General features: G+C 41.1%; 1 protein-coding gene across 5 annotated transcripts in view; it reads right to left on the bottom strand.

Annotated features, from left to right (window-relative positions):
• Nucleotides 1-13503, bottom strand: part of gramd1a (GRAM domain containing 1A) — a 37592-nt gene that overhangs the window by 21051 nt on the left and 3038 nt on the right. For 3 of the 5 annotated variants that reach the window (XM_031313603.2, XM_031313619.2, XM_031313610.2), the window contains 7 exons: nucleotides 11770-12880; nucleotides 4038-4269; nucleotides 2240-2260; nucleotides 1922-2006; nucleotides 1591-1694; nucleotides 1292-1387; nucleotides 896-976 (listed from right to left, as the gene is read on the bottom strand). In XM_031313603.2, the coding sequence (XP_031169463.1) occupies nucleotides 896-976; nucleotides 1292-1387; nucleotides 1591-1694; nucleotides 1922-2006; nucleotides 2240-2260; nucleotides 4038-4269; nucleotides 11770-12239 (1089 nt within the window). In that variant the 5' untranslated portion in view covers nucleotides 12240-12880. Of the gene's footprint in view, nucleotides 1-895; nucleotides 977-1291; nucleotides 1388-1590; nucleotides 1695-1921; nucleotides 2007-2239; nucleotides 2261-4037; nucleotides 4270-6907; nucleotides 7280-11769; nucleotides 12881-13503 lie in introns of those variants that run through there. The other 2 variants (XM_031313635.2, XM_031313626.2) reach the window with 2 other exon arrangements.

The following is a 13503-nucleotide window of genomic DNA, read 5'->3' as shown; positions in this document are numbered from 1 at the left end:
AAAGAGGTCTCACTCTGTAGCTAAAACAGACCAGCTGAAAAGAGGATCTGCAGCAGTGAGAGAGAGCGGTGCAGTACAACAAAAATATGGTGTTTTTTGAAAATTAAACCATGTAAACCTATTCTGGTACAACCTTAAAATACAATTATGAACCTGAAAATGAGCATAATATGGGTGCTTTAACGATGGCTCAATTCCATCAAGTGTCCCAGTAAGCTATTTCAGTGAGTCAGCATGCACAATACCAGGGCCTCTCCTAAGTGGAATGCAGCCATCACTAATGGTTTTGAATACACCTGTGCTTTTCCTACTATGACATGTCAACATGTCTGCCGTGAAAAAGGTCTATACAATGAATAAATTCACAACCCATCAGATTTATCTTTTTTATGACATTAAAATAGCCAATCAACTTATTTTTGGTCTTTTTTGTTGTCAGACTTTGAAATGTGTTGCCTTAAGATAGACCATGTTGAATTTTGACGATCTCCATTATGACAAATGACAAATTGAATCCATCCTATCAGCAAGTAAGTAGGTTTGAAGTTAACATCTCTGATTCTAATCACACTAAAGCATTTGATAATTGTTCTTGGCATTGATTTCATGTTTTATGTGACAGCTTTTTAGAGGTGAAACATTAAGTCAGTGTCTCATGTCGCTGTCTGTTGCCATGGACTTTAATCCTAAACTGCTGTGTTTCCGCACCAGTGCTGTCCAACTAAATGTCTATATTCAAATGCAGCAAATAACAGTGATTTAAACTGTTCTCCCAAGCCTGTGTTTGAGGCCATCTCTTGCTTGTTGACACTGTGTTCTATTCTAAGATAACTACTAGTCGTGTCACACCAGGCAGCAGCATAAACCGGCAGGAGGGTGGGTGAGGAGATTGTACCTTTTCCAACAATGCGTTCTGCCACAGACGGAAAATCATCATGAAGCTGCGATCCCTTGCTCCAAAAGACGTGAAGAAGTGCTGGACAGGAAGAAAGAAAGAATAAAAATGTCATTTGACTGATGGTTTCCCTCTGTTGGGATGTTTACTTTGTTACACTCAGTGGAGATAAAGTTAACTCGGCTCATTTCATACTGCTTCACTAGCAAAAACGGATAATTTGAAGTAAACAGTATCAACTGCTAACACTTGTCATGCTTTTGTAGCAGCAACTAAACTGTAAAGGATAAAGAATCATGTGTCAATACACTACAGAAATGTGCTTTTGGACTAAAATTAGAAGTCTTCAGTTCTTTGAAAATGGGCCCAAAGTAGTTCATTCTGCTCGAGTCTGACCTTCTCATTGTCAGTGCTGATCTGGATGGCGTTTGGGATGAGCTTGGCAGTCTTCTCCTTGGTCATAGAGGTCACGTCTTTCAGCAGGATAGTGATCTGTATAGGGGAGGAGAAGGATTTATTGTGTGTATGCTTCAGTGTGTATTTCTGTGCACAATACTCTTATCTCAACAAGGGCCTGAGCCTATCTATATTGATCTGCAAACAAGTGCATTTAAAAAGGAATTCTTATCTGGCTGCAGGTGTGACATTAACTAGGTTGCGCGTGCAAATGTGTACACAGTGTGTCCATGACTTACAGTGGTTTCCCAGCGGAAGATGTTACTGTAGAAACAGAGCCAATTCTCTGACAGATAAAGGCGGCCCTGAAGCAGTATGTCCTTCTGCAGAGCGCAAGAGTAGTCTGAGGAAAGTAACAGGAAAAGAAAAGAGGTCAGTTAAAATGAGAGAAACCGGCTTGAGTCAAAAAATCTTTTCAACATTTCAAGAGGTTACTTTTAAATTAAGGGGGTCTGATGTTGATGTATTTCATCTTTGTGAGTGTGTGGTGCCACAGGGGTGGCTCGCTCCACATTAGCTCAGCACACACAGAGTTTTAACTTTGACACCTACAGTATGTGTCTCACTCACCCACTATAAGTCGCTCCGTGTCAGGAAGTTTCTTAAAGAGTTTACGAAAATCCTCGTTCCGCTGTTTGTATGTAGGACTGAGAACCTTAGGGTGAGAACAGGAAAGAGAACATGTTATTTCACTTCACAACTAGCCAGCACATCAGGGCTAGGCTGGAATGTTTGGCTTAATATCTAAAAGATTAACAGTTTTTCCATTGATAAGCATTTTACTTGGTAACTAGTTCCACTCAACTGGAACTTAAACAGACAAACCTCAGCAAAGTCATGTAGCCTGGAGTGGAAATGTGGAATGAGTGGCTGTTAATGTGTACTTACATTGTACCAGCTCTGCATTTTCTGTAAAGAAAAGAACAGCATATTTAGTAGTGAACCCTATTAAAAATTTCTCTTCAACAATAAAAAGATTAGAGTATAAACTGATATTCATACAGGTATGGAAAATCTATCAGAAAACGTTTGGTAAAGTAACACACTTCAATATCTGTATGCATGTAATACTGCCAGTCCAGGCCCACAAGCTAAGCCTTTTTCATGCAACCTTGAGGTTTTGCAGTTTTCAACACTTCTCCATTTAAAAAAAGGTGCGTGTCAGTGACCATCTGTCATGAACAGTCATTAGTATCATTAGTAACAAGCTGTTCTTTTCGCAACAATGAGCCTGAGATAAAAGAGATGTGAAAGCTTGTATGAAACCCTCAGGCACACAGAACTACAGGAACAGGCTAGGTAAATTGACAGTGAGCAAAAATACCAACATTTTAAAGTCCACTGACAGAAACACTCAGCATTGTAACAGCTCACACGGCTAAAATGGAAGGTCGCGGTTATATATATATATATATATATATATATATATATATATATATATATATATATATAAAAATGTGTGTGTGTGTGTGTGTGTGTGTGTGAAGTAGAATGCAATTTCCCCTGCCAAGAAACATTTTGGTATTTAAAGTGCCCATATTATGAAAAAATCACTTTTTCTGGGATTTGGGGTGTTATGTTGTGTCTCTGGTGCTTCCACACACATACAAACTTTGAAAAAAATCCACCCATGCTGTTTAGAGTGAGATACGGTTTCTGAATGTGTCCTGCCTTCAGTCACTGGGTGAGCTGTTCAAAATCGGCACGGCTTGTGACGTCACAAGCCGAAACGAGCAGGCTAACCGCAACCATTAGCTCGTAGCGTTAGCATGCTAACGCTATGGCTAACGCTAGCATGCTAACGCTAGCATGCTACCTCGTTCTCAATAGCAAAGCACTGCTACAACACACACAAGTTCACCATAATCTACAAAAGAACTACTTACATGTGCGCCCTCATTTAGAAGTCTCCCAGCTAATCCTGCCTTGTAACTGATCGAAGTTGTAGAAACAGCCTCTTTTACTGTCTATGGAGCTAGCTAGCTGACATGATCTACATCTGAGCTACTGCACATGTGCAAGTGCAATCAAAGATAGTACAGAAGAAGAAGAAAAGAGGTCTCACTCTGTAGCTAAAACAGAGACCAGCTGAAAAGAGGATCTGCAGCAGTGAGAGAGAGCGGTGCAGTACAACAAAAATATGGTGTTTTTATAACCTATTCTGGTACAACCTTAAAATACAATTATGAACCTGAAAATGAGCATAATATGGCTGCTTTAAGATCAATTTCTTTCAAAAGTCTAACTGAAAATGCAGCTAAAACTTCAGACAAATTGAAAAATCTGTTAGAATGATGCCTTCATGTGCAATTTTGTTTGTTAGCTTGTTATTAAATGTTGTTTTAGATCAAACTGTGCAAAGTCATCATGGAAGTGGTTTGAGTCTTTGATTAAGACACGCCACAAGATTGCAGAATAAATCGTCGTGGTATATTATCAACATGTTTGATTTTGTCATGTCATTGCGATCCCATGAAAGAGATTTGAGTCTTCTACTCAAACACATAAAGCTTACATAGCAATCATACTGTATATTGAACTGGAACACTGGTAGAAAAGTTCTTGCCTTTAGCCTCACCTCTCCATATCTGCATATCTACAGACCTCTCGCCAGCAGTATATTTAGAAATTAAGCTTAGCACCCATCTATAACATATCACCTTGATCAGCGGATATTGTGAGTTACCTTGGCATTGCGGCTGAAGTGGCGAGAAGCAAGTGGATAGGCGGATGTGAGGGAGGAGGCAGAGGGTATGGAGGGCAGAGGGCTATCTGAACCTCCTCCTCCTCCTCCTCCTCCTCCAACACTGCTCTTCTCTCCTCCTCCCTCGCTCTCACTGGCCCTGCCTCCCCCGAGGACCCTGCGCCGCAGGGAGGGAGAGCTGCCGGGGGTGCTACGTGGAGAGTTACTGGCCGTACTGGAGAAAAACAAATGACACAGAGAGAGATTTAACTCAGAGGACAGAGAGAAGGAAACTCTTTCATATTTAATTTCAAAATTAAAGGCTGCAGGCGTTTCCTATTTGATAATAGCATGCCATCTCAAACTGCCTACTGAAGACCAAAGAAAAAACCATGTACAGCCAGTTTGATCAACTGAACTTTGACTGGTACAGCAGCCAGACAGTCAGGGTATTTAAAGCCTTTCAGTAATGGGACTTAAGACTGTCCAATCAAGAAGACTGTCCAATCAAGAAGTGTTACTACACAACCCAAGACCTGCATTTTCCCTTAGAATTACACTACCAGGAATATCATGAACTTCAGAGGGTTTGAGCTGTAATTTACAGATCTGACCTTTTTAGGACTAAAATGCACCATTAGACATAGACGCAGAAAAAGGCTGCACAATCTTGACTTTCTTGTCTTGACTTTGAAGTAACAGGATGGTCAGGACTCAAACGATTAGTCAATTGACAGAAATGTGATCAATAACAACTATGACAATCGGCTAAAAAGGCCTAAACAATTTCAAGACAACTATTTACTTATGATTGCCATTGGTTTTATTTTACATTTGATATGCTTTACACTTTAAAGATGGAGTCTGCAATTCTAATCCAATACACTTTTCACACAAATTCTGCAAATATCTCTTCACTTTCCCACGTCCTCGCCCACGAGTAACAGAGCTACAACAGGATAATAAAATGTAAATAAGATTGGATATATTACTTTGCCAACTTGGTATACAAATATGAATGTGTTTGGGTGTTGAATTCAAATAACATTCTTTCTCTAGAAATTCTGACTCCACCTTTAACCACAACATAATGGTTCAGACTCTAGTGTCCTCATCAGGGTCATCCTACTGCTGCCAAAACATTTGCATTTAATGTTCAGGCCAGTGACACGTGTAAATGACTATATTTACGCCACAGCAGTTTCCATGGTTTCACCTCATTCCTCTGTAAGTAAAACGACCGCCACTATCACCATTAGTCATCTTAGAAATTTGCCTTGGTCTTTTAAACACAAACACACATAATTGTTTACCACTGTCCATTCCCTTATCCCGAGCAGACACCTTGAATCAGATGTAGCTGCCCAAGTGCTTGCTTTATATAAGAAAACCCTACACATAAGATAGCCTCCAACTTGATGAATGCTCTGCTCACTTAATCAACAGTATGCTGCAGTGGCTGCTTCTGGGCTACAGTTGCTAGTTTCATTAATGACGACAGACCAAGATCTCATCACTTCATTTACTCCCTTTGAGCCAAACTGCTCTAGACACACCAAACAAGCGCTTACCTCAAAACTATCCCCATTATAGTTAACCATTGCTTTGACACAAGCTGTCATGTGTACGCTGCCTCCATGATGATGATGATGATGATGATGATGATGATTTTTGTACTAATTCCCCTCCTGATTCATGCTGCGAGTGGTGAATCCCCCATTTTTTTTTCTCTTTCTCTAGCCCAACTGGAGTCTTAACTAGACTGAGTGGTGATAGGACGGAGTTGGGCAAAAAAAAAAAGCTTCTCTAAAAGTGGTGACGGAGAAGAGGATGCAGTCCAAGTTGGTCAACAGCCTGTACAACTTTTCACACCCCCTCCACAACATGCTGGTTGAGAAAACGACTCCTACCACCAAGGTGTCTAACCAAGCAGCACAGGAGATCATTCCTAGTGGTGGCCATCAAACTTTTTAACTCATCCCCCTTATGTCCTAGGGCCGCTGAAGTCCTTCTGGACTCACTAACTGTAACTATACTTACAATTGCATTGTCTGTAACTCAACACATCTTTTGTAATAACCTCAGTATTGCACACTGTGTATTGTCAGTGACAGGAACTGGAGAGGGAAAGGGGGATTCAAAATGATTACCTCGCACAGTCGGGCAGCAGGTTGCTGTAAAGAGGCTTGTTGTGCGCAACGGTTTAATTAAGTAAATGCGACGGAGTGTGACCATGATGTGAAACTGTCAGCATGTGTTTACAATCCGTCAGCAGCACATATGTAAAAGGCTAACCGGCAGCATAATTCGTCCCAATTTTCAATACGAACCTCTGGTACTCTCTGGTGTAGTTAACCTTAACGAATAATAAAGAGAAGCGAGCTAAAAAGATGAGCTAATGGGACAGCTAACACACCGGTCCAGCTACCCAAAACAATCCAGTCCAGTAACACTAGCTATATAACTGGGCAAACACGTAAGAAACTGAACAACGCCAAATATGATAATAAATACGAATTATACAATTCGTTAAAATCATGAAGCACTCGATTGTGCAAGGGTGGAGACTGCTATGGTCAGTGAAATGGGGTGGAGGTGTTGGGGAGGGCTTTAACGTTAGAATGAATGAGCACCGACAGCATGAACATAAACATACAGCTAGCTATCAGTTTACAGCTAATATCAGACTGTGGCTGCACACCTGTTTTTACATAAACTATGCCTGTCCCACCCATGTTATCAGTGGGATTTGCAAAGCTGTGAGTCATCTGACCACGACAAACATCCATGGACGGTATATGAGGACCACAGACATATCACTGCATAGCATGTATGCTATTCATTACACTAGAGGAGACTCTTTTGTCACTTACTCGAACATGTCATGAGGCGTTTGCGATCCAACTGATATCCACAAGAACACTCACACGCTGCTGCTCACTATTGTATCAATATGGTGTTTCTGGTGCGTGTGTGGGTATATGTGTGTATGCCGCTAAAGCAAGCCAGACGCTACAGGGGTGTATGTCCGCTCTTCTGCCTTGTTTTCATCGCTTAGTCTCGGGGTAGAAATGCGCCCATCGTCCACCGTCCAGCGGTCGGATGTTATTTTCTCATTGTTGCCGACCTCCCCTGCATTTTGCAGCCAGGTACCGGACGGACCGCTGCTCTTTATGCCGTTAGCAGGATCCGGTAACGGGCTGCAGTCTCTGCGTCCATCCGTAATCCCCTTTGCAACAAGGGAGAGGGTGGGTGGAGGGAGGGAGGTAGGGAAGAGGAGGAGGCGGCTCCATGTGTTGAGTGAGGCCTTGCTTTTTTTAAAGTGAGGTGGTGCGGGGAACCGATAAGGAAGATAAGGCATAGTCAAAACTGAGGGGGTTTATCTGAATTCAGAGGGACCAGTACCGCACAGACAACAGGTCACAAATCACATTTACTAACATAGTTATCTTTGCAATGGATGCCTTTTTCAGCATGTGAAATCCTGACTTTTGCAGGCTATGTATGCTTCTTTTATTCATAACCAAACAGATGACAAAAAAAAGCTTGAGCAATTCAATTCTCAGATTCATATGTGAGGATCTGTAGCATTTCCAACACAGGTACTGTGAGTTTTAAGAGACTTAGATTGATCCTCATGAGTAAACAATTAAGTGTAATATATTTGATAATTGGTGTATGCCATTTTTAAGCAGAAGTTCCAAAAACCCAATGGTTCCGACACCTCACATGTAGATAAATGCCTTTTTCTTATTATTTTCTTATTCCTCTGTGATAGTGATGTAAATCTCTTTTGATTTTGGACTGTTGGTTGGATAAAATAAGCAGCTTGAAACAGGGAAACTGTCATAGGAACATTTGACAATTATTCAAGAACATAGTGGGCAGATTATACAGCCCTATTTCAGTCTATATGTTCCAAAAATGAAAATGTCTAAAATGTAAAAGGGATGTTATTAGATTGCTTATTACTTGGGATGAATACCTCCACACTGTCAGATGAAGGTAAAAAAAACACACACACAAAAAACAGGTTAAACATGACTAGCATTGTAAATACATAGACCATGGCTGCCTGTGGTGAATCCACCTGGCCATAGCCCAGAGCCCATGCAATCCCTTAACCCTCAATCTCTCTGTCCATCCCTCTGGATTAGAGTCCACATCATAATCCAGGCTGGGCTGAGCTAGGCCAACATCTCCACCATTCAGTCTCCCTCTGTGTAATCTGTTTTTCTGAGGTTCGCCAATGGCCTATAATGATGGCGTGGCGTTTCATGGGCTGGGTGGAAATTGAGGAAGGGGCAAGACAGACTGAATGGAGTTTAGAAGAATAGCGGAATAAATGTTCAGGAGTTGGGTATACACGATGCAAAGGTGCTTCTTGTATGCCTTTTCCTTTCTGCCAACAGAAAATGTCTTATTTCAACAGAGCAGGAGAAAGGACAGAACAATATCTTCTGGCTAATCAGGAGATTGTAGCTTCTGGCATAAACACCGTGCAGACTCCAAAGAGTCTAGGGTAAACACAATCCATAATATAAAAGAAACCACTAAATAAAAGATCATTACCAAAAAAAAAAAAAAACAGGTTCAAAGTAAATACAATGGAGCTGGCCATGAGATACTGACCAGCAACAGTGAAATAAACTCTAGAAGAAAGTCTGAAATCAGGTCCAAAAGTGGATTGATAATTAGACAGAGTGAATGTAAACACACCCAACTGAATTTAGACTAAACTTTATGTAGACTATGTGAACCAGGAAAAGTCAAAGCTGAACCGATACAGTGTGGCAGAAAAATAAAGAGAGGTCACAATTACAATCAATCGCAATCAGTCAGCGGGTCACTGTGTTGGAGATTTTCATAGAACATACAAAGATATTGACTGTTTGATCAGTGCCCTTGTACAGCGAGTAGTCACACTAGCAGATTTGTCATTTCTGGCCAAGGTCAAGAAGAAAGATATTTGGTTTGAATTAGATGTTCTCAAATAAAATGCCTCAATTGACTAAGGTGGAAACTGACAGGCACAGAAGATACAACTGAAAACACAGGAAAACCATTTAAGCCACCTCTGACATCTCATTTGTTTAGAAGCTACAGCCTGTACAGGTGTCCTCTCTGAATCCTATCACTGCTATGGGTGCCATCATTTGAGGCAGCCCACTCACTCGGACATTTCTCCATACATAATGCATGCGTCTAGGGCCTGTTTGTGCCTGTATTTGGGCCTGCGTGCGTGAATATACTGTATATAACAACAGAGTGAAAAAATGTAATTGCCCCTTGCGGGATTAATGAAGCATACCTTCCTACTTCTTCTGATACATCTTCTATGGATACTCTTCCTTTAGTAATTTGCTGTGCAACAATCTGTCTAAGGAGCCTTTTATAGCAGGCCTGGTTTTAAGGCATGATATACATATAGGCGCTGTTCAGACAATAATCCTTCAGACCAACACTGTAACAGTCCGAATAGGTCAACAGGGGTCTTTAGACCTGGCCTTGCAGTGTTTAAAGTAGATCAGAGACAGCTTTATTTAAAAGTTAGAACACAAGTTTCTATAATACTTATAAAATCACTATATGGTAACTATAGAATTATTACAAGACTACCAATACTATGTAGTACACACTGGCAGGACCTCCCTTTCTCAACCATAATTCCTGCTCTTCTCAATATCAAAAGATATTTGAACATGATCATAGACTGTGAGCTGCTGCAATAAGTTTCTATAAGGAAGCCAAATGAAGAACTCGTAATGGCATGCCTTGTCCACACTGCCATGATGAAATTCAATGAACTGATCAAGTCAATGATGAGAAGATTTAGTTTAGACTGTCTGCAGTTCACAATGACCCCTCAATGCATCTCGAGTGGCATTTGTGTCAGCTGCCCACAGCTGATTTTATCTACAAGAAACTTTCCACTGTTAAACACACGAAAAATAAACATTTGCCATAAGGCTGCATGACAGCGCAGCAGCTCGCCTTTGGACAAGATGTTACAGTCTTGTCCAAGTTGTTTGAAAAGTGCAAATCAACTGTATCTGGAGAGCCTGTCATGCTTCAAATACTTCAGTCAAAGTCCTCAATGTGGTTTTCTTGCAATCATTTATTTAAATTTGAAGCAGGATTGGATGACCAAAGATTAGTTTTAGTGCCAAGTGTGAATAGGGTTAATTATTTCTTTCATAGCTTATCTGATTTATAGATTACTTAACCCTAGACATTTGTTTGCTGGAGCATTATTCTGAAAAGGCGTGTTAGGATTTACCAAACATTAGTTAATCCTAAAGCTTTCCCTTGCTTTATAAACATACGTTTTTTATAATTAAAAAAACAATATCAAACCATCATTGGAAGGGTCATAACTAAAATATGGATTTAAAGTTTCATTAATATCCAGCAAAACAATAAAACTGAGTTAGAGCTGCAAAGATTAATCGATTGTCAACTATTAAATTAATTGGCAACAATTTTGATAATCGAGTAATCGTTTATTTTCGAGTTATTTTTATGAAGAAAAAAAAAGAAGTTAAAATTCTCTTGATTCCAGCTTCTTAAATGTGAATTGTTTCTAGTTTCTTCACTCCTCTTTGACAGTCAACGGAATATTTTTGAGTTGTGGACAAACAAAGAAATTTGAGGATGTCATCTTGGGCTTTGGAAAACACTGATCAACATTTTTCACAATTTTATCGACAGTGAAAATAATCGTTAGTTGCAGCCCTAAACTGGGTCAATAAAATTAGGTGTAAATAAAGAGGACAAGGGCACAGCTGTTCATATGGAGCACAAGAGAGGATCACCCTCTGCAGTGGTCCCCGGAACCTCCTCCGATTGGGCTCGCGTGACATCATCAGACTGAGAGCCCGTTCCCATTGGCTAAAAGTGATGTCATGCTTCTGAGGAAGGATAAATGGCGCATGAACCCTGCCTCCAGCTCCCTGTGACCCAGCTCTGTTCTTCTTCATTGCCACAACAGCCGTCTCACTTTCTTTGTTTACAGTTTAAATAACCTTGCCGCTCTCTTATTTTAACAGGTCATCCTTCTTTAAAGCGTATACTATTCTTTTAAAATACCAATCAATTGCAGGGTACACTGTATGAAGTATGTATGTTTTCTTAGTTCAGGGTAGCAAGAACATTTCTTGTTCATCACTGAAACTCAACCACCCGAGCATGGCCTGCTTTTTGTATATAACGTCATAGTGTACCATGAATCAACTCAACTTAGTCAGGATTTTAACGGTGTAATCTGTTCTCACTAGTTTTAGCCATTAGCTAATTAACTCCACCCTGATCCAAAATAGTTGACCTTCTGTAGCATTTGAGAAAAGTCGACTAAGTGTAAATCTGTCAGATGTACGCCTTTTTCATTCCCAACCAACAAGCACAAATGGGAGGCTACTCACTCCAGTCAGTCATTGCTGCCAAATCTGGTCTCAGAAAGCCAAATTGGCTGAGGTTTTACAAAGCTGATTGCGTGGAATACCCATGAGACAGTCAAACATAGTGCTGACGGTGTGGTTGCTCTGCTTAAGCCACTGAACCTTATGAGGTGCTGGTGCTGTAAGATGAGTGAGCCCATCCTCAAAGAGAAAACTGTCAACTGAATGAATGAATGAAGGAAGGAATGCGGCACCCTAGCGCTTTATTTAATTATTTCTTTCATCATAATTTCTTTAATCTTTGGCTGGTTATTTAGGGATGACTCCAGCACACTAACCTGCAGCTCTCCCAGTCAGAGTCTCTGCTGAGCAGGCTCCTGAGGGACCAACGGGAGCGCCGGCTGGGAGAGGGACTACGAGACCAGGAGCGAGACGGCGGCAGGAGGAGGTCCTGTGAAGGGCTGTCCTGACCTTGCTCTTCCTCCTCTTTCTGACTGGCCACAGCGAGAGAGGGCGAGGGGCTGCGATGTTGAATGGTGCCCTTCTCTGCAGTTTCTTCTATTACAATATGCGGTGTTTTGCACCATTGTCGCTTAGGAGTGCAGCATTGCTCTTCCTCATTACATTTCCTGGTTCGGGTCCTGCTGCGGTGGGATCGACCATGGCGGCTAGAGCGTGAAGGTCTGGGGCTAGGTGAGCGAGACCAGGACTCCGTATCAGAGGATGGTGGCAGGATAGTCAGCGTTGGAACCGGAATGGGCTGAGCCAGAGTGATGCCTTCTAGTCCCACAGGAGAGGACATAGTCATCTTCAAAGCTTTTCAGTCAAATCAGGGGCACCAACAAGGGCTTGTTGCATTTTTAAAGTTAAGATTGACCCATGATGACAGACCGAGATGGTCTAGTCATGCTTGTGTTTGATTTATTTTAGAAACAGGATGGGTAAACACAATAAACAGTCCCTCCGGGCAAATCAACTCTGACATAAAGTAACACTATCCTAAAGTAAAGATGATTCAGTAGTCTCCATATTTTCTGTGAGGTGTTGGGTAAGTAAACATTTCCCAAGAGATAAAACCGTTTTTCACAAGTCAACACTGTTGTAGATGTGCAAACGATGCAACAGGAAGCTGGGAGGGGGTGTGTCACATAATTTCACAGGCCTTCTCAATTTGTGTTCATTGGGCAATCCATTTCCAGTTGTTCAATCGGGATTTATGTTGGTAAAGAGTGACTTAATGCTCTGTCGTCCCTTTTCTGTGTTAAGCTTATGAGCTTCACCCCTTCCTCCTCAGCACCTCTTGCACTGTCTGGTGTCACTCTCTTTCTTCAGTATTCCCCTGCTCTCTTCCCTTTGGCAGACTTCAAGCCTGCATTTGGAATAATCAGGCTCATCTTTGCATGAGATGAAGTCTCAGACAAAGACAGATCTGTGTCTGGAAGTAGCTACCTGAGGAGTGACAAGAGCAGAAACTTTGCATTCAAAAAGGCAGGCCTACATCTGACTTACTGCAACTTTTCTAAAATGTTTTTACCACAAAAACAAATGACTGCAAGACCAGGGCTATTGCTGTCTGGTCTTTGATACTGTCTGCTTTGCCAGTTCTGGGAATATGAGGTATCATATGATGATGTATTTGCAATGAATTACTGTTCCCATTAGAGGGCCGATCAATAGAATATATATATATATATATATATATATATATATATATATAGCGTGTATTTTTTTGCATAAGTTTGGAGAATTGATAATCACTATAGCTCCATATTTTAAGATTTTCTCCCTTCAAGTAACTCAGAAATAGCCAAAACTGGGTGAACATGGGACCGGCTGACTCACACCAGTCACTGTGCATTTATCAGTGGACAGGAATAAACACCAAGAGAAAAACTGAACCCCTGTGTGTTGCACGGAAAGCCCATACAGTTCAGTCGCTGGGCAAAATAGCAGGTACTCAATCCAAGAACATGTATTTCCAAACCTTGGACTTACAAAAAAACAGCTGGTCCTAAAACAGTCCACAAAGAACAACACACGATCTCACACAGCAACTGTCCAACACTGTAGCA

The sequence above is a fragment of the Sander lucioperca genome, chromosome 10 (genome assembly GCF_008315115.2).
Source record: "Sander lucioperca isolate FBNREF2018 chromosome 10, SLUC_FBN_1.2, whole genome shotgun sequence".
Taxonomy (NCBI): domain Eukaryota; kingdom Metazoa; phylum Chordata; class Actinopteri; order Perciformes; family Percidae; genus Sander; species Sander lucioperca.
The sequence above is the reverse complement of the archived record's forward strand: the minus strand, read 5'-3'. Positions and strand labels throughout refer to the sequence as shown.